Here is a 25250-nt window from a genome sequence, read left to right as displayed (position 1 = left end):
CCACTTTTTTGCAGTATGTGCGTAACATTACAACCTAGTGGTCATTGTCAAACGCAGGGAGCAGTGGATATCAGGGATAGATAGTTGAGTAGGGAAAGTTGCGGTGGGTAATGTACTGTTGTACAGACGGATAGTGCCATCGGAGTGGGTATCAGAGCCCTGCAGCACCCGCCCTACTGATGTGCGGCTGCACTTCTTTTAGATTTGGCATAATGAAAGCCAAAACTAGGACAATTTTACAGTTTTATTTCCAGCATTTGCACTAAGATCAGCTGTATCTGTCTAATACATAGAATAAATAAACCCCTATTTCTATCTTTATCTGTAAACCTACAGTATATACCAAACCCCATCCCATCTCTTCTCCATTTGTTTTCCTCAGGTGATCCTGGCATCAGTCCCTGGCCGAAAAAACCTACACGGCCATCAAGATGATCACCAAGAAAGGGGGCAACGAAGATACTATCATGAGAGAGGGGCAGATACTCCTTGCAGCCTGAGACTGCCCATTCATATGCCATCTGTATGCCGCACACCAGTCTCAGCAGCGGGCATATTTCATCACAGAATATCTGCCCGGTTGCAGCTTGGAGGCTCTACTTAAAATGTGTGGCTGCTTGAACATCAGCAATGTCACATTTTACACAACAGAAATTGTTTGAGGTCTCCAGTTCCTCCAAGGACACAACATCGTCCACCGATAAGCAGAACGCGCCCTTTCTCTCTGGATGTTGCACCCAGGTTACCTGTAGTCCTGCCTGGCTGGTCTGCTAGATCTTACATTGTCCCATATACCAGCACCTGTATTCCTGGAAGGATTTCTCATACTCTTTTCTTACTTCATTGCAGAGATCTAAAGCCGGATAACATCATGCTGGATGCAGAAGGTCACATCCGAGTTATAGACCTGGGGCTTGCCCAAGATGGCGTCACTGATTCCAACGAAATGTATGATGTCATGGGCACCTTCCATTACATGGTCCCTGAGGTGCAGTTCCGTAAAGGACACAACGCAGAAGTAGACTGGTGGAGTCTGGGCGTTGTGGTAACCAGGATGGCAGCCGGATGCTTTCCATTTTACACCGGTCACCTCCAGCAAAAGGCTTTCCTAGCCAAGACCCCCAAAAAGCCTGAATTTCAACCTTGGCTTGATCCTGATGCAAAACATCTCATCAAAAAACTTCTGTGCAAATATCCTGAGCAGAGCCTGGGTGTGAGCGGTAACATCAGAGGGCATCCATTCTTTTCTTCTATCGGCTGGGAGGAACTGGAGGAGAGGAGAGCGGAGCCACCATTTACACCATTTCAGCCCGTTCTGAAGAAGGAACATTTGCGGTGGCTGGAGGACACAAACGCCCTTCTCCCCGTGGCTGATATCAATTACATGTTAGCTAGTTGGGCCCGGTAAGATCCTATTCCTCCATGGATATTTATCATCTGATGTATCTTACCTTGTGGCCATCATTTTCCTTCTCTTCTCCCCAATCTGTATCAGTGGCAATGTTTTTGCTTCCTTTGAAAGAGTCCATTACCATCTGGTGAGTATCCACTATACACACAGACCTATAATTTTATCAGTACATTATAGGTGATGTTACATAGTTTTCAATGGTGCTTTAAAAATAATACTAATAAAAGTATAAATCCTATGTGTTACAGGACAAACCCATGCCTACTGCCCAGAACGTGGTCCCTCCTGCTCAGGACATTGTGCCTCCTGCTCAGGACATCGTGCCTCCTCCCGATATCTCTGCTGTTATGACCTCGGCTGCCTTACAACATCATATCTCTCCATCATACCATAATCTGCCATCACATTGCTGCCCCAGCCTCCAATCCTAGGCTGCCATCATACACCACTCCAGCCTGAAGAGCAGCTACAACCCCAGGAGCGGTCTGTGCATAGTTTACATCTGGCGAACTCAGGAACAGTAGCCAGGTTGTAGTTCTGGGGCTGCTGAGTAACAGAGCGGCTACTATGCCTGAGCTCACCCCAGCACAGGCCAGGTATGTATTACACACTATATGGTACATATAGAAACCTAAATTACATTATAAGCACACACTAAAGTATAGGGATAGACATATGTTACAGGATAGAACATTAGATACATAGGCTTTGATCCAGGGATTTATTCCAATCGCCATATTTGGGGTCAGGAAGGAATTTTTCTCCTTTGAGAACAATAGGCTCCTCACAGGGGTTTTTCCCTTTCTCTGGATCAACACAGCCTTAAATAGATTAGATAGAGTCATAAGTTTATAATTTTTAATTAAAATTGTTCGCTTATAAGTAGAGTAACATACCGTGTATACTTGTTTATAAGCCTAGTTTTTCAGCACAAAAATTGTGGTGAAAAACCTCACCTTGGCTTATACACGAGGCTATTTAAAAAATAAAGTTATATACTCGACCTACGGCGGCCCGATGCTCCACACGGCTCCCAAGATGTCCGTGGCTCCTCTTCTTTCTTCTGTCTTTTTTAACAGCCGGCATGGACGCGGCCATGTTATCTTCCGCCCGGCGCATACTATGACGTCAGCAGCAGCCGCATCATACTTTATGCCTGCTGGAAGAAAACAGGGCTGTGTCCATGCCCGCTGTTAAAGAAGACAGAAGAAAGAAGAGCAGCCACGTGGAAGAAAGAAGACGAGCCGTGTTGACATCGGAAAGCCGCGCTGAGCATCGGAGGGTGAGTATATAAGTTTATTTTTTTTAAGTGCTGGGGGGGGGGCTGGCTGTATACTACATGGGGGCAGGCTGACTGTATACTACTAGGGGCTGGCTATATACTACTGGGGGCTGGCTGGTTGTATACTACATGGGGGCAAGCTGGCTGTATACTACTAGGGTCTGGCTGGCTGTATACTACTAGGGGCTAGCTGTCTGTATACTACATGGGGGCTGGCTGGCTGTATACTACTAGGGGCTGGCAGGCTGTATACTGCTAGGGGCTGGCTGGCTGTATACTGCTAGTGGCTGGCTGCATACTACATTGGGGAAGACTGGCTATATACTACTGGGAGCTGGCTGGTTATATACTACTGGGGGCTGGCTGGTTATATACTACTGGGGGCTTGCTGGCTATATACTGGGGGGGCTGTGACCAATGCATTTGCCACCCTCGGCCTATACTCGAGTCAATAATTTTTGCCAGTTTTTGGTGGTAAAATTAGGGGTCTCGGCCTATACTCAGGTCGGCTTATACTCAAGTATATACGGTATATGAATAAAAACTGTAAAAAAAATAGGTTTACTGAGAAAGATAAATAATATTATAATTTCTAAGAAAAATTATTTCTTTATAACTAGAAAAACATATATGCAGTAAAAAAAATAGGTGTAGTAAGAGATTAATAATTATAATTTTTAAATAAAATTGTTCCTTTATAACTAGAGAAACATATATTAATAAGAAAGGGAAAAAAAGTAGGCTTAGTAAGAAAGATTAATAAGTAATTCACACATACTGTATACTGTATAGTAACATATATCCTTAAAAAAGAAATTGTAGGTTAAAACTGTGTAGTTGATACAGACATAAACAGTACTTAAGTAAAAAGGTAGAACAATAAGTAGAATACCGTATTTTCCGGGCCATTAGGCGCACCGGAATATAAGGCGCATCAGTCCGATGCGCCTTATATATGTAATAATTCCATATATAAGGCGCATCGGACTATAAGGCGCAGGGTCCGGGGGCGGAGCGAATACCCGACGAGAACAGAAGCGTCGCGACCCGAAGACGAGACCCGACGAAACGCGGCAACGCGGGGAAGGTGAGGGGGAGGTGGAGGAGGGCAGCGGACCATACTTACATAGGTCCCCGCTACCGGAGACAGCAGATCTCCAGCGGGAACTGCAGACCGACGCGGCAGAAGTTGTTCGTGCCGCGTGGTCTGCGGTTCCCGCTGGAGATCTGCTGTCTCCGGTAGCGGGGACCTATGTCCGCTGTCCTCCTATAGGGCGCACCGGACTATAAGGCGCACTTTGGATTTCCAAGGAAATCCAAGGCTTTTATGTGCGCCTTATAGTCCGGAAAATACGGTAAGCTTTATACCGTCTGTAGCACACACGATAGGTATCAGCCTTTGATCCAGGGATTTTCTCTGATTGCCATATTTGGGGTCAGGAAGGAATATACCCCCCTGATATGAGGATAATTGCCTCATTCCTCACAGGGGGTTTCAACTTCCTCTGGATCAACACGACCTATAAATTTAACCGTTTAATTAATGGTTTAATAGTCTAGATTAATAATTCACATAGTAATATAATAAAATATTAATTAGGTAATAATTCTAAAAGTTTAATAATAACCACCCTTTGTCCCTCCCCCAATCTTTAAATAAATGTTTTCCTTTTAACCCCTTATATATTTCTTCTTGTTTTTATTCTAATTGTATATCCACATGGTAAATGTTGTAAATATCTCAACAGGGCCAACATCAGGGCAGTATGAGTGGTAATACTGTGAGAGGCACGGTCCCAGTGATATTAAATAGGCTTCCGTTAGATAGAACCATGACCCCTTGGTTTAGTACTTGGTGCCAGTAGTGGATTATAATAAAGGCGGTTTGGGCAGTAGTCCAGAGTCCAAGCCTTCTACGGGACCCATGGCCGACCACCAGATGTTATATTGATAAAGGCTTTCACCCATGAAATCCTCAGACGTCTGTTCCTGCTCTCTATACACATGTACACAAGAGCCATTTCAGGACCTTTGAAGGTCTAGTACAATATGTAGGAAGTGACTTCCAGACTTGTAGGAGCTATATTATTCATACAGCACAGGGCACATGGCAGTCTTCATCCGCCCCTACTTGGTGTGTCCAGAGTAGGTCGCTGGAGTATTAGTGTTTAGTATGAAGGTATCTGCTCTATGGGGGGCATTAAATATGGACAATGAGCCAGGTTGTGGCTAGTTGTGGTGTGAACAGATCTATAATGGGGTGGTAGGTACAGTACTCTGCACCCACACCTCACAGTTCTTCAAAGAATGATAAAAGTGGCATGTGTTAAAATTTTAGACCATGTTACATATTCTATATGTTAGACGTCATTTAATGGCCCTCAAACTGCATAAGGCCTACTCTGACAAGCCATCCTGGATTAGGCCCCACCACACAGTACAATAACCCCCTCCCTCAGGATGCAGATAATGCTGAATGTGCAACACCCCTGCCAATACTCCCTGCAGGTGAAGAGAGAGACAGTGTCAGTCCACCAACCGGGCTGACTCTTAATCCCAGGACCAGAGTCTGGAGACTCCACAACTGGACACAGCTCTATCCCAGTCTGCATCTAATACCAGGTTGGTGAACCATTCCTAAAGACCCTCTCCATGACCACTACAGTACCAGTTCTGCTGTGAGATCGTGTAGGCCTGTTGCCTGCAGTTGTTCTAATAAAGACCCGGGAGTTAATTTGCACAACGTTGCCTCCGCTTAATCCCTGGATACGGTGCTCCCCATCCATTACCCAGGGAAATATTACAGACACTCAGGGGTTACCCCAGGGAGAACCAGTGCATCAGCCTCTCCCTCCATATTTCTTGCAGACACCATCTGCTGGAGACCTGCCAGGCTGTAGGACAGCCCTCCGGTCCCCATACCAAGCACCGTGACCACAGCATGTCTCGGCCGCAACAGCCAGCCACTCTGGTATTCTGGGCCCCGGCTGCGTCCAGGTCCCATCGGCTCCTCGCATTATAATGGGCATTAGTCGGGAGGACTACAGGAAGTGGGGGCTAAAATAAAGGTGGGGCATTATATGATGGTGGGTCACATTAGGGGGCATTTTATATTGGGTGTACAGGAAGGCGGTAATATTCCATGGTGGGGTTTACAAAGGATGACAAGACATCAGAAAAGTTGTGAGGTGGGTTTTGACCACTATATGACATCCCCATTCAAGCCCTCACTATGGTGATCAGACCAGAATAATGAGGAGGAGAAGGACCGGAAACCACACAGGACGTGATCAGCAGACAGAGGAGACCAGAGCAATCGATCATTTTGAGTCTATAGTTCGCTCGATTGCTCCTGTCTGCAGGTGGGTTGGGCTTCTGACGTGTAGCTGCAGGAGCTGTCGGCAGTTCCGAGTCGGAGTAGAGAAGACAGGTATGAATGGCTGCGGCCTGTGGTGATAACATGGCGGGTGATCCCGCACACACACACTCCCGTATACAGCACAGGGCCGCCATGTATCCGCATCGCTTCTCCTTCATTTCCTGGGTAACCAACCCTCGCCCTGCCTCGTCGGCATTTACCTTACGACAGGCGGAAGTGAGTTGGTTGCCGCAGGGGCATGCCGGGAAATGTAGTCAATCGGTCCTGCAATGCACTTTGGAACTCGGCGCCGGAAAACTACATTTCCCAGACACCACTGCGCTTTCAGGGAAAAAGGCTTGAGCTCAGCCTATTCTGTGTGAATTTTCAGGGTAAGGCTAAGGTTATGTCGTGATAATGTCGGGATACGTAGTTCCTGCGGGTGTGGTAAGAGTTGTAGAGGTCGGGTGTAGGTGGAGGGGGCACATGCTGGGTGTCATTGCTGTGGCTTCTATCAGTCATCATCCTGTGCCCTGGTGACTGGTGTATGAGGGGCATATGGGTCTCTTTTATGGCATTTTGTCCTCCAGGCTGATAAATTTGACTTCATGCTCTACTATTTTATATCTACTGCTGGGTCATCCTGCTTGGGCTACGGGACAATGGCCGCCACATCTGTGCGACATGTCTGTGAAGCCATAGTAACACATTGACAAACCTGCTATGGCTGGGCGATACATTGCCTGGTTAACCATAGGTAGGTACGAGTGATGAAAGGGAAGGTAAAAAAATTCCTTTAACCCACCTTAACCCATGGTCTTTGTTCACTTTCCTGACCTGACGCAGTGCCATACACGTGTGTGAGCATGGACGGCATAGCAGCATTGCAGTAAAGTGAGATAAGGTCATGGTGTATGACACAGCTGCGCACTGGCTATAGTTTCAGGTCACATGTGTCTAGCCAGATTTTTTTTTTTTAAAATGCCCCTTTAAGCCCAAATGGGACGTGTACAGTATGGCTTAGGGATAAAACACACGACCGTGGTCAGTCTGTAAATCACAGACTCTGCACTGGCCAAATTTTGCAGACAGACTACAGTACCAGGGACAGGACTCCAAATATCATAGTGATGTATGATAAAGGGAACCGCTGTATAACGACAGATGACTGCACCAAACTGACAACGTGATTACTATACGAAGCCACTTTTATTCTGAGAAGCCTAGACTCCTTCCATCATAAACTATGATGCTTGGACTCCCTTTGCTTGGCCATAAAACTATCCATGATTCCACAGCGTTTGTATGAACAAGCCTATGCTGTAGCAGCAGTGTAGATCTCATGTTCACTTCTAGTGACTGAGAACTTACCTCTGTGCATACTTGACTTGCATTGCATTTGGCTGCTTGTGACACTGTGTGATCGAAATTCTTCATGTTACCCCACAACTCCTTCACTAGTGCAAGTGATCTGAGGCATATTACAACTGCAGAGATGTTACAGCTGTGACCCACAAAGAAGTTGCATATACAGGATGCAATGCTACTCCCTCCACTTACATTAGTAGAGGAGTCACGGATTGACATGTATATACTTGGCTATAGAGTCACTGAGTAGCCTCGGCTACATTCACACACATGTATGGGGGACGTATATACGGCCGATATACGTCCCCCATACACTCCTATGGGCTCACGGCCCTGTACGGGAGCGGTACGGTGCAGCACACATGCGGCACCGTACCGCTCCGTAGCACGGGAAAAGATAGGACATGTCCTATCTTTTCCTGTGATACGGCGCCGTGCACTGTATCTTCCTATCGAGAGGGGCGGGGGTGAGCAGCGCTCATCCCCTGCTCCTCTCCGCAGCGCCGATGTATGCCCGCCGTACTACTGTACGGCGGGCATACATCGTGTGAATGTAGCTTAAGGGCTTATCCGACCGCAGCATTTGCTGTGGCACCCAGTCATGGTGTGGTAAGCTTGTGTTGTCTCACCACACCGTTACCATGCACTGAGAAATATAGCACATGTCCTATATTTCACCGTGTAAAGAGCCCTCTGCCCTTCTATAGAGAGGGGAGGGGTGAGCAACGTGGTCCGTTTTTGCAGTCTTCTGTGATGAATTTATGTGACACTAAAGAGCAGTGCACCTGTAGCAATGACAGCAAGCAGTTTTATGAGACGCAAGCGACACTCCCATGGACAGTTTTAAAAGACAACCTTGGACATAGACACGGGCAGGAATAGGCCCTGTTCTATATTTTTGTGCTTGGGCAGTCGGCTAGTGCGCAGGGCCATGAAATCTACAGCTCATAGAAGTGAAAGAGGACGTTTGCCAGCTGTAGAAAATCCGGCTGTTATATGTCCTCATTGCCTCATTGTGTGCATTAGCCCTTTAAACTGTGCACGGTTTTGGCTGGTTTCAGTGTTAGTCAGAATCACTGTCTAGTTCTGGTGCTTTCTGTCTATAATCTTACGTGCAATTTTTAAAATGTTTAATCCTGTCTGTTCCCTGGCATAAAGTCGTAGCCGCACACCATGGAACATCATTATTCATTCTTTGCGTCAGAAGATGTCTTGGCTGTCAGATATGCCTGTTGCACTTCATCAGGTTGTCAGGATCTAACTTTCTTTTTCTAGGTTTCTAGTCATTTACAGGCCTCTGCTCAGTCATGGTCCCTAGGGCTAAAACACAGTCTGCCATCAGCGATATTGTGCAGAATCCTGTGTCACGGGGTGACCACTGCAGGGATGAGATTCCTTGCATCATATCTAACTGTGATGCAAGGAATCACTACTTCCCTGATAAATAGCAATGCTGATCAATATAATGCAAGGAATCGCGTCCCTCGGCCCTGCAAGTAAAACAATCACGGACCGTGTTTTGGCCCTAAAGATGTAGTCGCATCTGTAGTTCTTGATGAGCGAAAGGCGTTGGGATTACAGTTTTAGGTTCATTGATGTAAACGAACACTGAAGATCAAAATTGGAGAACAATGTATGACCTGTTGTTTTTTTCAGAAATAATGTAATCTCCAATGATCAACAATTGATACATATATACATATGAGAGAGATAGAGATATATATCTATATCAACATAAAACCTCTATTTTGCAAAAAAAACTTAATGATAGTAATTGGAGAACAGCAATGACAGTAGCACAGAGAAAGAGTTTAACTAGATCTTCTGAAGGTTAAACCAGTCACTGTTTTTTTGGCCATAGCTTTATCGCCAAGGATTTTCCAACAGACTGCTTTAAAATGGCCCAAAATCGGGTTCAAAACGGCACATGTGCCGCCGGCCTTACCCGGTTTGCTATTTGTCTGGGAACATGGTCCCGCATGATTGATTGATTAACTAAATTTAGGAACCCTGTGTTGTTGAAGAAGGTTCTGATACAGACTTGCATTCACACTGCCATGTAGCTGTATGGGAGGTCCAACTTCTGCTGCAGAAAACATTCCTTAAACCAAGACACTTCCTCCACCACCTTTCACTGACTTAATTACACACTTTGGTTTCAATGTTTCCCCAGTTCGTAGACATTTGTCACTTTGGAACCATTTTTGGAAAGTTAGGTTCCAGTTAAATAGGTTTTGTAATATTCAGAAAATTAGCACCAGTTGCCAGATTAACATCAATAACTTACAGGTATCTGAAAGTGTTCTCTAATTTTGATCAGTGTTCTTTTGCAATGATCTCATCTACGTTTTCATTCTGTAATTACAATATATACAATTCATAAAATAAGCATAAAATAGGACTACACACTGACCTTGACATTTAAATGGAACTTGTGACTACATTTTCAAAAATTAAGCTAGTGACTGGCTCCCATAGAGCCCTATTAACTCACACCTTCTTATCACCTTATTTTAGCTAAAATAGTTTTCCTTACTTCCCGCATAAGTCAACTTTATCTTGTATTACCTGACATCAGCGCCAGTGTGTCCTGCTGAGCCTGACCCTCCCATTTACTCCTTCTTTGTGTCCCATGCCTCTTCTCAGCATATCATGTGACCGGGGTGATGTCATGTTATGTTTGCAACGTCTACCCCATGTATGTATCTGATCGCATGAAATCACAAAAGCCTCCATGGACTTCTAATCCTCTCCATCCTCCCCCGAGGCTGCTGTAATTTCTTGTGATCAGATACATACATGGGGTAGATGTTATAAATGTAACAGGATCTTGGATGACCTCACCCTGGTCACATGACATGTGATGTAACAGAACTTTCTCCCACAGCAGCATGTCCTAGCAGTGAGACCTGTCACTCAGGAACATGGAGCCAGTAAAATTTAATATGCAGGACCTCTATTTGCTCCAGCAGCATTTGACTATATTCACATGGAATATTGTGCTCAGTATTCCTATTCCACAAAGGAAAAGTGAAATATTTTGGAAACATTTGTATCTCATTCTTGTTTTGACTCGTTTCGGCTTCCAAATATTGCTGTCAAAGAGGAGTATAAAACTGCTGTGTGAATGTGTCCAGTAGCAGAGGGTGTCCATACATTACAAAGGTTGTGCATTAAAGGGAACCTACCACCACAATTCTACCTATAAAGGTAGAACGGGTGGTAGGTGCATGTATGGGACGTGAGGATAGCCCCGGTTTCTCAGACTAGGGCACGCAGCTACGAGGAGCTGCGCGCCGAAGATCTCAGGGTAGGAGGACCAAAGAGGCTACTGTGGCGTGGAGTAGCCGCGATGTGTAGCCTCATGTCCGGCTTCTCCACACCCCAGTAGCCGCCTTACAAAATTTACTTATTAGTGCAGTGATGGCAAACCTTTTAGAGGCCGAGTGCCCAAACTACAACAAAGACCCGCTTATTTATCGCAAAGTGCCAACACAGAAATTTAATTTGTGATTTATGCTCCCTTCTCTGTCACAGTTTTCATTGATAGCAGCCCCTGAGGACACCAATAAGGCAGAAAATAGTCCCAGGTAGAGCTGTCACTTTAAAATATCTCTGGGCACAGCAAGTCCTGGGCTGTCTGGGACTGCAGGAAGATACCTGGAGTCATCTCTGGTGACGGCCTGGGTGCCCACAGAAAGGGCTCTGAGTGCCACCTCTGGCACCAGTGCCATAGGTTAGCCATCACTGTATTAGTGCAATAAAGTTTTCAAAAAGATAGCAGGGACGTGAGGATTAGCTCTAAAAAGGTCTATCCTCACGTCCTATACATGCACCTACCACCCGTTCTACCTTTATAGGTAGAATCGTGGTGGTAAGTTCCCTTTAACTTTGGTGCAGCTGTGCGATGCACCTTTTCTCCTGCGTTTAGTAACATTAGGTCCCCATGGGGCGGATGCTCTGTGAGATTTCAAACAGATAGTTTAATTGCATAAAATCTGGTGACAAGTTCCCTTTAAATGTGCAGAATGTTTATGTCCTGGATTGGATTTTGCCCTATGCAGAGTCTAGAGTGAATTTCGGGCAAATCGTCCACAAAATCCATTTCTCTGCAAATCTGCAACAATTTAATTGTGCATGTGTCTCCCTTGTGATCTGATCATCAGGTGTAAAGGGTTTTGTATATTTACCTTGGAGGGACAGGTACAGTTTACATGACATCACTCGTCTTGTACTGATCCCGGCTTGTATTATTCAGAGATCCTCTCTCATTCTGTCACATGTTATGGCTCTTACAGGAAACCTACCACTTGAAGTGGCAGGTTTCTGATGGAAATACCGGGCACCAGCCGGTATCGCGGTTTAAAACACTTTTTAAACTTTATAGCCGGCGCAGGGAGGTACGCGCTCCGCGCTTACCATGTGCGCGACCGTGCGCGCGGCTACATAGCAAGTGAAGGAGAGCGTACCTCCCTGCGCCGGCTATAAAGTTTAAAAAGTGTTTTAAACCGCGTTACCGCGGTTTAAAACACTAACAAAAATAAGCTCCGGCACCAGCTCACCCTGAGCTGGTGCCCGGTATTTCCATCAGAAACCTGCCACTACAAGTGGTAGGTTTCCATTAAGTACTATCTTGGCGGAATTAGATACAGAAAATGTGCCCAAACCCACCTCTCATTGATTTAGTCTTCCAGTATTGAAGGAACATGCCCCCTGCTTGGATTTGCTAAAAAACATAGGTTAAAATCTGCATCTTTTCTTTTATAAAATTTAAAAAAAGGGAAAAAAAAATGGGTAGATTTTGATAATTGACAATAGTAGATGTGGGAGACTCCTACAGACATTCACCATCAAAGCAAGATACAGGGTGTAAGTGGGTTCATAGGAAACTCATTGGATCAATGGAAGGATCTGCTCTTCTATCCTTTTAAAGGGAATCTACTACCAGGATAAAGGATTGTAAACCAAGCACACTTACATGCTAGCAAGGTCTGCTCTTCTTCAAGCTTCTTATACCCTGTTTTAAAAAACTAAAAGCTTTAAAAATTATGCAAATGATCCTGAGGGGCTCCAGGCTCCGCTAACCCCTATGGAGCTCTGAGTTCTTCGGGCTGTTAAGCATAGATTTTAAAACCTTTTTTCGAAAAACAAGGTCATAAGAGGGTAAAAGAAGAGCAGACCCTGCCAGCATGTAAGTGTGCTTGGTTTACAATCCTTCATCCTGGTGGTATTGTAGCCTTATTGGACGACCCCATAAAAGTATACTACGTACTATAGAAGGCAATGAGGTTTTCATGTGCATAGGGCACATCATATATTTCAGATATCTTGTCAGACAATAGGTCGGTGTCCACCAAATTCTTTCAGTATTGACCATGGCATCTAAGGGATTAATCTTTCCGGATCCTAATTTTAGCACTTGCATTTGACTCCTTTACCTGTCATTGGCCGCTGTGAAGTTCTAGCGATTATTCATTTAAAGCGATCTTCTGCGATCATACAAGACAGATGAGTGTTTCGAAAAAGATTTGTCAGAAACACTCTGCTCTGTATGTGATAGAGTAGCTAAAAATACACCCATTGGCAAAGAATTTGTATGTGAGTGAAACCTCTTGGTAGCAGTGATGTGTGTGTCCTGTGATGTGAGGCAGCTGCAGCCGGCATCTCATGCACATGACGGGAAGTGGGGAGGGAGCTGGATGAGTATGGAGGAGACTGAGACACAGGCACACACAGTGCTGGCAGGGAGACAGGTAATGTGAAATTATTAAGTACTGAAATGATTCAGAATGCTGACAGGCATTTTTTTAAATCTGCATAGTATAGGCTATGGGAACCCGTCACCAGCTAAAAATGACATTCCTGGTGACTGGTTCGCATTCTGTATGGAACAAGAGCTGTTAAACAGTTTCCAGCAGAATGAAGAATACAACTCTGGGATAAAATAGTATAACATACTAAAATATATGTATTTCTGTGTCTGTAACGCATAAGTAATGAATTTACAAAGTTACCCAAATATTTATATAAATTTCTGCTCAGACCCCAGAGATGGATAGTCTTCTGGTGGACATACCCATAAATGTATGTAAAGTGCACATTATAGGTATGTTGATCATCTTGAATTGTAACCTGCTGTAATGAATGGTACTACTACTCTGCTGGTGTTTCTTGTCTGTCCGGTTCCTGAAGATCACGCCCATAAGGAATTTCGGTGGTGACTTGCCAGCTTACTGTTTACCTGGGAGGGTAATGTGCCACCTCCAATAAATGTCACATCTGTCCTCTGAAGCTTTTATTACTGTATAACTTGTCTTCACTGACTAAATCTTATATATGTGGATGTCGACATGAGATGATATAGTTAAGAAATTGTGTGTGTGTATATGTATGTATGTATATGTGAATTAGAATGGGGAAGCTCTTGATAGAGGCTCAGATACCTGTAGAAGGAGTCTGTATATGGATCCAACAGTTTACTTCTATACAAGTTCATAAAATGCAATTTTATCCTTGCATTGCTCTGTGAGTAGGTACATACCTTGCTAGCTATTTCAGTTATAGAGAACATCTGCATTATGAAATCTGTTCTATCGCTTACCTTTATTGTATCTCACACCGTTGTCCATCATTGTGTTTGCACAGAAACAGAATGTCAGAAGGAGACAGCATCGGAGACTCGGTACATGGCAAGCCCTCAGTGGTGTATCGCTTCTTCACAAGGCTAGGGCAGGTACGTGTAAGGATATAGAATAAGACCCCTCTGAGGGTGGTCACAACGCTGGTACTTTTGATGTGGACATGCACAGTGATTACATCTCATGGGCTGTGCAGACACGGAGCGCCCAATATACTATTCCAATGGCAATTGGGACTATAAATTACATTTTCAATAAAGTGTCAAAATATCATATACAAATGCAAAAAAATCAACTAGTGCATTATATTTCCACTACTGTGAATGGCATAAAAAAAGGAATTTTAAAAAATGACTCCTCCCACAAAAAAACCCCCAAAAAACAAGCAAATAAAAATAGAAAGGCTCTTGGAAGGAAAAATTGTAAAAATAAATAAATGGGACGGTTTATCAGGTCCAAAATAGGCTGATCACAAAGGTGTTAAATCATACATTTTGGCTGTAGTATCTGCTCAGACAGGATGGTGCCCCCAATTATATTGGGGTAGGAGAATTTAAAAACAAAAAGACAAAAAATAACTAGAAATAGTAGGAGGTACAGAATTTTAGTGGTAAGTAAGATCAGAAAGTAGAATCTATACATATCTATGAAAACAAGTAGTGGGCCAGCTCAGTGATGTGCGTCGGTCAGTAGGTGGGTAGTAGTGTGACCCTTTATGTGTTGTTTCCTATGTAAAGGGGCACATGGGCAGAGATCCGTCACCATCGCACTTCACAAGGAGTTGTCGTCCAGTCAGCTCTGTAGATTTCTAGCAATGTGTCTTTATCACCATGATAATAGTCCTTTCCCCTTCTGTAGAGTAGGAATGTGTCAGTATGATTATTATGGGCCGCGCTGCTATCCTTTGACAGCTTTTCAGAATCAGAATTTCTACAGGCTGAAAATGATTCCTTAGTACCCGGGCTGAGATTAGTATAAAGTCTGGGATATCTGTATCCTGGAATCAGCTTCATAGATTTTCAATGGCCTGTATGCTTAAAGGACATCTATAACTTAGAGCGGCTTATTTTTTTTTTTTTTTTTAAATCCAAAAGTAGTGTTTTTAAAAATGTGCTTATCAGCTCTGCAGAGGACCTTGAGGCTCTGCCACAAACTAATTTTGCACACCTCGGTGCCTCCTGGCACTGCCTATGGACCACTATGAGAGTTCCCGGCTCTCTGGAAATCTTGCACATGCAGAAGAATACCTTTACTTCCGTTGCCGACCTGGAAGACACGCAAGATTCACTCTTATATTGGTCCATAGGCTGTGCCTGGAGGCACAGAGATGTGCATAATTAGTTATTAGTTTAGACTGAGCCTAGAGGTGCCTCGAGCTGAGTAGCATGTTCTTAAAAAACTAATTTTTATAAATTTAAGCTGTTCTAAGATATAAAAAAAAAGAATGCTGGAAACGGATAGGGAGGTGAGTGGTACACCTCTACCATGAGGTAAACTGATGGCAGATGTCCTTTAACCCCTTTACTACTGCCATTTGGCTATATACATCCTTTTTGCAGAAGGCGACCATATATACCCAATGACCGTGTCTTCATACGATCATTTCTTCAGAACTGAAGAGTTGTTTCTCATTGCCTCATACGCACTTAATTTATTTGGAATGTAAACTTTTACATATAAATGTGTTGAGGATTAGGTTTTGGGGTCTCCAGCCTGTAGAACAATGTGTTTGCTTGAGGGAATTTTAATAATGGCTCGTAAAGTCCTGCCTGGGTTTAATTTCTGTGAACTGATAATGAAGCTGTGCAAGAATTCCACTTAATTACTAGGAACTTTCTCTTTTTAATCCTATTTTCTGTGCGGTGTTTGGCTGCCATCTGCTCGTGCTACGATTGGCATGCTGGTGCTGTGCAGGGTGGTGCTTTGTTAAAGGGACCTTCTATTCTGTAGTCGTTTTGTGTTGTTGGCCTTAAGTGTTTAGTGGAACGTTCACATTTATATCCTTTAGAGTTGGCAATCCTATCTACATGTATAATAAATAGTCTGACTTGTGTTTCAGATGTATCAGTCATGGCTAGACAAATCTACACCTTACACAGCGGTGCGATGGTTGATGACCCTGGGCTTAAGTGCACTCTACATGATAAGAGTTTATATACTACAGGTAAGGTCTTCTTCACCTCAATCATTCTAGCCTGAAAAAGTAGATTGTGTACTATTTGGGCATTAAGGGGCACAAAGTTAATAACCCATGCCCTTGAGCTTCACCCTTTCTCCCAGAGCATTGCCTTCCGCCCATATGGTCCGTAAGGATCTCTGTCAAACATGTTGATTCTTTTGACCTATCTATGGAGAGCGTCCATGTCTTCACTCCCCGTGATGTCATCATTGAGCGCTGATCAGGCTCTGTAATTACAGAAGATCTGTTACAATGTGGCAGTAGCACATTGTAACAGATGTACAAAATCCCCATATACTACCATACTGTAGTTTGGTAGTATGTGGTAGGATTTATGAAACAACCTAGGGTTAAAGTACCCTAGGTGGTATGAAAAAATAATAAGAAAGTTCAAATCGCCCCCTTTCCCCAGAACTGTTGGGTATCATCACGTCCCAAAATGTTCGGGTTTATTGCCGACATTGAACCCTGTAAAGCAGGGGTCAGGAACCTTTTTGGCTGAGAGAGCCATGAAGGCCATATATTTTAAAATGTTATTCTGTAAGAGCCGTACAATATGCACATGCCCCCCAGTAGGTAGTCCCAGTGTCAAGGGTGCCCCTGCGATCCACGTCCCTCTCCGTGGCGGCGCCCGTTTCCGAGCTCACCAATCTCTCCATGTTCCTGATCCCATCCCGGCCGGCCAGCGCGTGCGCCAGCACTCACAGATTTAAGGGGCCAGCGTGCCGCTGATTTCCTATAAAGACTGGCGGCTCCCAGTATTTTAGTGCTTCATGCCTACGAGAAAGCGTTCCACAGCGTTTCCTTCCCAAGTGTTGACCTCTCGTTGTAACCCCGAACATGTTCCTAATTCTGCTCCTTCGCTGCCAGTCCTGACCTCTTCCTCCGTCCCCCACCTCGCATCATTGCCGCCTGCCTTGACCGTCTGCCTGTTCCTGACCACAAAACTGCCTAGTGATCCTGTACCTCAACCTTGGCTGCCACCATGGACAAGGCGCTACTGTGGAACAACCTGATGGTACCACGCTGCATTAAGACCCCACCAGCTTTGCGGCGGGCTCTGGTGAAGACCGGCTGCCACTTAGCTTTTGATCCCAGCTGTCTGCTTACATCATCATCCAGGTGGTTCACTACTCCAAATCCTGACATCCACCACATGCCTCCAAGTAGATAGGTAGTTCCATCACATGCCTCCGGGTAAATAGGTAGCTACAGCACATACCCCCAGTAGATAGGTAGCTACAGCACATCCTCCCAGTAAATAGGTAGCCACAGTACATGCCTCCCAGTATATAGGTAGTCACAACACATACTCCCAGTAGATAGGTAGTCACAACACATGCCCTCATGTAGATAGGTAGCCATAGCACATGTCCCCCACTATATAGGTAGGCACAGCACATGCCCCCAAGTAGATAGGTAGTCACAGCACATGCCTCCAGTATATAGTTAGTCACAGCACCTACTCCCAGTAGATAGGTAACCCCAGCACATACCCCTGGTAGATAGGCAGCCATAGCACATGCCCCCTGGTAGATAGGTAGCCACAGCGCATGTCCCCCGGTAGATAGGTAGCCACAGCGCATGTCCCCCGGTAGATAGGTAGCCACAGCGCATGTCCCCCGGTAGATAGGTAGCCACAGCACATGCCCCCCCAGTATGTAGGTAGCCACAGCACATGCCCCCCCAGTATGTAGATAGCCACAGCACATGCCCCATACCCAGTAGATAGGTAGTCACAGCAAAAAAAAAATATTCACCTACCTGCACTCCCTGCTGCCAGCTCCTCATTGCTCCCATGCTCTTCTCTTTGACCCAGGCTTAAATGATAGCGGCGAAGGCACCTGGGTCACACAAAGGACGTAGGCACAGGTAACATCTCTGCCTGTGTCCAGTGATCAGTCTAAGACACTCACAGCAACCATCACTATTTATTAAAGATCTGTCTGAGAGCCAGATGCAGCCAACAAAAGAGCCATATCTGGCTCCCGAGCCATAGGTTCCCTACCCCTGCTGTAAAGGAAAATGTTGCCCGTATGTCAGAGATGCCACTTTTTTTTCCCATTTTGCAACATATAAAACATTTGATATAAAGTAATCAAAATGTTGTACAGTCCCCAAAATGTAACAAAGAAAATGTTTGTCCCACAAACAAATTGACACCTGACGCAGCACAAGTTTGAAAAAGTTATTTGCGCCATAAGGTGTTAATTATTATTTTTAAATGTATTAAAACACAAAAAAACCTGTATAAATTTGGTATCCCTGTGTCCGTATCGACCCAAAGAATAAAGGAGAGGTGGCATTTGGGTTGAACAGAGAAACCCATAAAAGCCAAGCACGTAAGAAAATGGTGCAAATGTTTTTTCACCACATTTGGAGTTATCCCAGTACACAGCATACAATATTAAATAACGTCACTATGCAGTGCAATTTGTTACACAGGAAACAACCTCCTTACACAGCTGTGTACATGGAATACATTTTTTAAAAAGTTATGGACTTTTGAAGGTGGGGAGCAGAATATGGAAACACAAAAACAAATCTGGGCCAAGTCGTTAAGGGGTTAGTCACTGTGTGTGGAGATCAGTATGGGGCTGGAGAAGTTCTGATCTGACATCTGTATGTTCGGGATTACTACATTTTTAGTAAAGCGCGATCTGGAATCAAAATCATATTTTCATGTTAATACAAATAAGACTGTGCATGGCTAGCATTTCTCTCTGCTCCCCCTTCTCATCTTGTTTATTAGAGGGGTCAGATATAGGTGACTTGAAGGTGAATGAATGGCTCCTTGGTCAGTCTTCTTCCTTCTTTATAAATGGGTGTGGGCACAATCAAAAACGGTTTCAGATGTACAGAAGTAACACGTTTTTTTAATTTATAATAGTTTCTAAAATATATCAGACATTGAGTAATAATTAAAATGAATAATGTAAACACATCTGCGTACAAATCATGTAAAGATCTTAATATAGATATAGGAACTTAGTTCAACCTTAATTATATGTGTATCTTGTTAACAGGATTCCTTTAGAGCTTTGTAAACAATTTGGTAAACAATTTGGTAAACAATTTGGTAAACAATTTGGTAAACAATTTGGTAAACAACTTCGTAAACAATTTCTATTCCTTCTGATACTCAGAGACAATATAGCGGTTGATTATCTAGATATAGTAATATTAGTAGTCTCGTACACAGTGGGGAGTCCTATGTCCCAATAGAAAGATTCATAAAGATGAAAAAATTCGTAGAGCTGAAAAATTCATGGGGATGAAAAAGTACATAAAAAAGAAAATTGCATGCATTAAAAATAAAAATAAAAAATGGATAGTTAAAAACAAATTTGTTTAGGAGTAAATTGGTATCCAGGAGGTTTTTATGTTGCACAAAGTTTAGGGCCCTACACTTGTGTAGACTCTTACAGCTATTTGCCAAAATATATAGGATGTTTAAAATCTAATCACTCACAGTTGGTTGATCATATGCGTCTTTCTCTCTGTTCGAACTGGAAACGTTCACTATTGTGGAGGTTTTGGTGATCGTTTTTAATATGTGATGGCGTCCTCCACGTGCAGCGGCATCTGTGTATATCCTCCGGGAGCGCTTCCACGGGAAACAAGTTCGTACGTTTCACACTCCTCACTCTCCTCCCTTCACGGTGTGGACTCCGTGCCTGCCAGATGCCGCGGGGGATGTCACACCCGAGAACATGCAACGTTCCAAACAATAGGCTCGAGCCCACCCACGACTTTAATTTAAAAAGATTGCTCTATTTTCCCTGGTCTCATTCGGTGTTGAGACCTACTGTGGATGCACTCAGACTCGGCACAACAGAGATTGATAAGTGCCACCACAACCTTGATTTCTTCCTTCTTTAGGAGTAATGGCAGCTGTCTTAACACTGGGATGCATGTAACTTTAATAGTTGACCTTTCATTACATTAATAAGTTGTCAGATACTTTATATTAATGTTTTTTTCTTGTCATTTCTTCTGTTTCAGGGTTGGTATATAGTAACGTACGCTTTGGGTATCTACCACCTAAATCTCTTCATAGCATTCTTGTCTCCGAAAGTTGACCCGTCCTTACTGGAAGATTCAGGTACAGTCTAACACTACTTCTCCTATCCATCTCGTCCTTTTATGTAAGGTATAAATATTATTCACCGCAATACATGCTGCCAATGCAAGACTGCCATGACGTGACATTCATAAGTGAATAGACAGGATTCTAGACATTCAGCTAAAGCGAAATCGCAGGCTCCAGGCATCAAACATGAATAATCTGCTACACAGTGATTAAAGATGAGGTAGACTGTAGGTTTAGTGTCCCTTTAAGAGGTCTAGGTCACCTTTTCTACGCACCAGTTCTTCATGTCCATGCCTGGTTTTCAAGACCTGATCCAATTTATTTGTTAACCTTCTCTTGTAGATGAGGGGCCCTCATTACCCACAAAACAGAATGAAGAGTTTCGTCCTTTTATCCGGAGGCTCCCAGAATTTAAATTTTGGTAAGTAGTTAGTTTTTGTGAAAATATCTGCTTTATGCAGTAGGACATCAGTCTTAATAGTAAGTAGAAACCCGTCAGATGTCTTTTGTCATCTTGGTCTGTCTGGGAAAACTTTGAGACAACCAAAAGTAAAGGCAGCAGCTTTCAGCATCGGCAGAGAGATGGCTGCATGTGTGACACATGTGGGGGTAGAGTGATGGAGGAGACGGGAGCAGCCGTCTGTTCATAAGTTACTTTGTAAATCATCTGATACGGGTTAAAAAAGGAAAAAGGGGTAAGTGAGCGCCTCTTACTTAATGAACCTTCTCTCTTCCGTTCTTTCAAGGCATTCGGCTACTAAAGGGATCGTTGTGGCAATGGTGTGCACCTTCTTTGATGCGTTTAATGTCCCCGTTTTCTGGCCAATCCTGGTCATGTATTTTATCATGCTTTTCTGCATCACAATGAAGAGACAAATAAAGGTAGGTGTTTTAGTTTCCTTGTGATATTGGACGCATAGTACATGTATGACTTTCATCCTCCCGCTATGGCAGTAATGATAGGACCGCTATACACACCATGGTAGGACATGTAGGGTGATCTTAGGACCCACACCTACCTTGAGAACTGGGGGGCCGCTGACCATATTTCCACAACCTGGCCAGATGGAGAATTTGCCGTGCATGTACGGCCACTAAATTCACGTCCATGGGAGCGTATAAAAAGTAGACTTGAATAGAGAGGGGCCATGCAATTTTTTTCATAGATTTTAAAGCAACAGAATAACACAAATTGGTCCATTTATAAGATACTTGTTCTAAGGGTGCCAGTGTATGAGGGTGCCCCTACTGGATCTACTCGAAGGCTCTGGTCTCCTCATAAATACTGACAGGGGCTCTTATACACCAGGGCTGACCTGGTGTAGAATTGCACCCTAACTCAAGCAGTGGGCAGGCATAGGGCAGGAACCACCCACGTCGCTGCAGACCACGCCAACTTCTCACCCCATGTCCACTTGGCATAAATGGCATAATGGAGGAAATTTCTGACCATACGCTGAGAATTGTGCCTATTTCAGCGCTTGTACGACCTAATTTTAGGTTTTCTAAGAAAAAAAAGATTCTCCAGAATTATTTCATGCAGGGTCCATGGACATGACAGAGCAATAACATCTTGTGTGAATGTTCACCTTTCCCGATGGGACACTTTTATATTTCTACATTGTCTCTTTTTGTCTTGCAGCACATGATTAAATACAGATACATCCCATTCACGCACGGCAAGAGGAAATACAAAGGAAAAGAGGAAGTCGGGAAGCCATTTTCCAGTTAGAAGAAACTGTCCCATTCTTTATGACTTTCTTATGTAAAAATTAAACCAACAAAAAAAAAGGAAAAAAAAAAAAAAGTTTTGAGCCATTGTAACAATGCCTTTTTATCCATATACGCATAGGTGATTTTAAAGAAGCGTAACAGGTGGTAGACGGCTTCTCGCAGCTCTGCCCTGTGTACAATGCGAGGGGCAGCTGACGTGAATGAGATATTGCTACACCTCGTGGAGGCGGCTGTTCTCCTATAAATTGACTATAAGGGGTCATGAAGACACAATATTCTTTAGTTTGTTGAGAACCATGTTGCCCAATGTAAAAAAAAAAAAATGGTTGCCTCTGCTGTGGTTTATGCTAAGGCTACACAACGACTTGTCAGATTGCAGATGCTGTGTCTAACGGGAGCGAGCGCCTCAGCATGACCGCATCATGGTCAAAGTACTAGCACAGTGTTGTAGTCCTGTGACATAACATCACAAGTCGCCATGCAGCCCTAGCCCCAGAGTCAACGTAGGGAAGGCAGTCTGTCAGCAGTGTCATTACTAGTGATGATTTGTATTAAATTTCCAGCACTCTTCGCTACCAATAGTTTATTTTTGTTTGTTTTTTGATACGTTTTACAGCACAGGTATTTAAAGGGGTTTTCTGTGAAAATGGTAAACCCCGGGGGGGGGGGGGGGCTAGTGCAAAGAGTGGCCTCCTCAGACTGGGAAAAACTGAGAAAGTGACGTCTCGTGGTCTCAAGAGACCACTCATTGGCTGAAGCAGGTCATGTGATTTTCCTGGAACTTCTGGTGGGGATCTAAAATTGGAAGTGCCAGAGCGACCCCTGGAGTTGGATTGGTGTAAGTTCTTGTGCAGAAGACCATGTTTCTGACCTTGTTTCAACAGCTAGCACACTGTCCCATGTATTTCGATTGGCTCGTAGGCACTGGTAGGAAATTTTTGGTTCTGAAAAAAAACTATAAAAAATAACCCCCCTGGCCACAGTGATTGTGGAGTAGTTGACACCTAAAGAGGATTAAATTTGACTGCTTATACGGTTCTAAGGTAGAGGCTGATTTTTCACTGTTCCCAAATTATCGCTGCTTGTTTTCATGTAGACAGTCTTAAAATCTTTATCCGTTGTGTCCAATTTTTTTTCAGCCTTTAATTGGTCACAGCCTCTGATTTTCTACACCTGGGTGCAGCTTTTGTATTGCTATCAGCCAAAGACAGAGGGCGACCATTTGTTTTCTCCTGTCAGCCATTTTTTGAGGTGTAGGGGGAGATTTATCAGAAAAGTCTGAGGTAAAACTGTTCTAGTTGCCCAGGGCAACCAATCAGAGCTCAGCTTTAGTTTTATAGATATAGACAGCTGTTGGAAAATGAAAGCTGAGCACTGATTGGTTGCCATGGTGGAACTAGAACCGTTCTGCTTTGACACTTCTGATAAATCTCCCTGTTCGTGTGTATGGTAATTTTTTTTTTCTTTTAGAGGAATCCATCAACAAAATCATTTGGTATCACCTGTTTGACAGCAAGACTGCCCATCTTGACCATAGCAACCAATCTGAGACCTAAAACCTGGGCTCTGATTGCATGCTATACAGTCAAGACAGTTTAGTTTTGCAGTATCGGTAAATTAGGCATTAGTTCTTTGTCCAAAACGCATAGAAACAAGACCTATAGCGTCATCAAAATCTAAACTTGTCCAGAAATTTCTAGGAGTGTGAATTTACTAAAAATTGTGAACCTCATTCTGGTCCAAAAACCAAATGGAGTTTGCGCTACCTGTCTGAAACTGTGTTTTTGGGTCAGTTGGAACTGTCTGGGGGCCTGGCCCGTGTCATCGGTAAACGCATCTAAGAGTCTACCTTAGCCAAAAACTCTGGCAGGAGTAGGACATGCTGTGAGTTGTGTGGATCAGTCTGCTCATATTTGGGTTGTGGAAACTACGACCAATTGTATGTACATTTGTGTGTATATGTGGCCTAGGACAGACATTTTCTACGTATACCTTCTCTTCACTAGGACCTTGTGTATCAAAACTACCTCAGAAAAGTGATGCCTTCTCCTCAGCAACTAATAAAATAAGCAACGCGGCCATTTTCTGTTTGACAGTCCTGATACACAAAGTCCTGGCCAATTCATGATTATCCTGACTAATATTCATAACGACTTGGTTTTTATAGGATGACAATATTTTTCACTTCTCAAAATGGTTGCACTGGGTAGTCTATCTAGTGTAATGTGAAGATTTTTACCTCAGAATCAGACTTGGCTCTCTGGCTACACTTCCCTGTAGTGGGCAGCTATGGGGCATCTAGGGTGTCACGGTTGGGTAGACCTAAGAACTGCAGTAATAGGATGATGAATTGAGCGTTAATGAATATTCCAGTCCTTAGCTTCATAATTATACATATTAGAAAACTGACTGCTTTCTTCTAAAACCAGTGCCACTCCTGCCCTCCTCATTCATGTTACTGCAGTACTTCCCATGGACAGGTGTGGTGCTGTTTTAGGAACAAAGCAAGAACTCATCATAACTTCTACTTTTTTTTTTTTTTTTTCAACTGGTTCAAAACTTTGTTTTTTTTTTAGTTTAAAAACATAAATTTATAGATATATATTTTTAATTATTGGTTGAGATTATTTTTGAAGTATTCTTTTGTTTCTTGGCATTTTTGTTCCCTAGGAACCATATGGGCATCATGTATCAAGACCGTCTTTTGGAATGTGTGCCTGCTTTTATCCATAGCAACCAGGAGAGTCCATGGCTCCTAGAGACGGTTACTATGGGCAGTAAGGCTCTTCGAGGCGGTGTTGATACATACGCCATGCACAGTACCAGCAGGGTCAGGGCAGACTTGTCGGGTATTCCATTTTTTTTTTTTTTTTTGTATAAACACTGATTTGCATGTTTTTGTTCATGATTTTAGATGTAATGCAGCTATTAAAGATGGTGACATACCTTTATTAACCCTTGTTGCTGCCCCTGCCAAATACAAATGTGAAAGGACATCGCCTTTAATTGATCTAAAGTAATACTTGGGATATTGCTGGAATATCCAGGGCTCCATTTTGGAGGTAGCATGGGGGGATATGTTTGTTATAACACCTGTAAATCTGGCTGAAGCTAATGGCCTGACTGAATAAAGTTGAATTTACAATTTGGACACATTTGGAGGGCACTTTGTTTACACATCTACTCA

The 25250-nt window shown here is 43.6% G+C and overlaps 1 protein-coding gene across 4 annotated transcripts; it reads left to right on the top strand.

Annotated features, from left to right (window-relative positions):
• Positions 1 to 1747: 1747 nt before the first annotated feature.
• Positions 1748 to 25214, top strand: RER1 (retention in endoplasmic reticulum sorting receptor 1). 4 transcript variants are annotated; one of them, XM_072155965.1, is made up of 7 exons: positions 1748 to 2007; positions 14065 to 14152; positions 16117 to 16221; positions 20242 to 20341; positions 20672 to 20750; positions 21076 to 21211; positions 21972 to 25214. In XM_072155965.1, the coding sequence occupies exons 1-7, from the start codon at positions 1979 to 1981 to the stop codon at positions 22059 to 22061; spliced, it is 627 nt and encodes a 208-aa protein (XP_072012066.1). In that variant the 5' UTR covers positions 1748 to 1978; the 3' UTR covers positions 22062 to 25214. The 4 variants fall into 4 exon arrangements, with proteins under 4 accessions (XP_072012066.1, XP_072012067.1, XP_072012068.1 ...); XM_072155966.1 differs by lacking the exon at positions 1748 to 2007 and adding an exon at positions 5987 to 6123; XM_072155967.1 differs by lacking the exon at positions 1748 to 2007 and adding an exon at positions 6296 to 6443.
• Positions 25215 to 25250: the final 36 nt, after the last annotated feature.

The sequence above is a fragment of the Engystomops pustulosus genome, chromosome 6, assembly GCF_040894005.1.
Source record: "Engystomops pustulosus chromosome 6, aEngPut4.maternal, whole genome shotgun sequence".
Classification (NCBI taxonomy): domain Eukaryota; kingdom Metazoa; phylum Chordata; class Amphibia; order Anura; family Leptodactylidae; genus Engystomops; species Engystomops pustulosus.
Note: the sequence above shows the minus strand (reverse complement) of the source record. Positions and strands in the feature narration are given on the sequence as shown.

Excerpts from the sequence above, each read along its gene's own strand:
- RER1 (XM_072155965.1), top strand. The coding sequence starts at position 1,979 with ATGCCTGAGCTCACCCCAGCACAGGCCAG. Across the intron at positions 2,008-14,064 it reads CTCACCCCAGCACAGGCCAG|AAACAGAATGTCAGAAGGAG; the intron begins GTATGTATTACA and ends GTGTTTGCACAG. Across the intron at positions 14,153-16,116 it reads TCTTCACAAGGCTAGGGCAG|ATGTATCAGTCATGGCTAGA; the intron begins GTACGTGTAAGG and ends CTTGTGTTTCAG.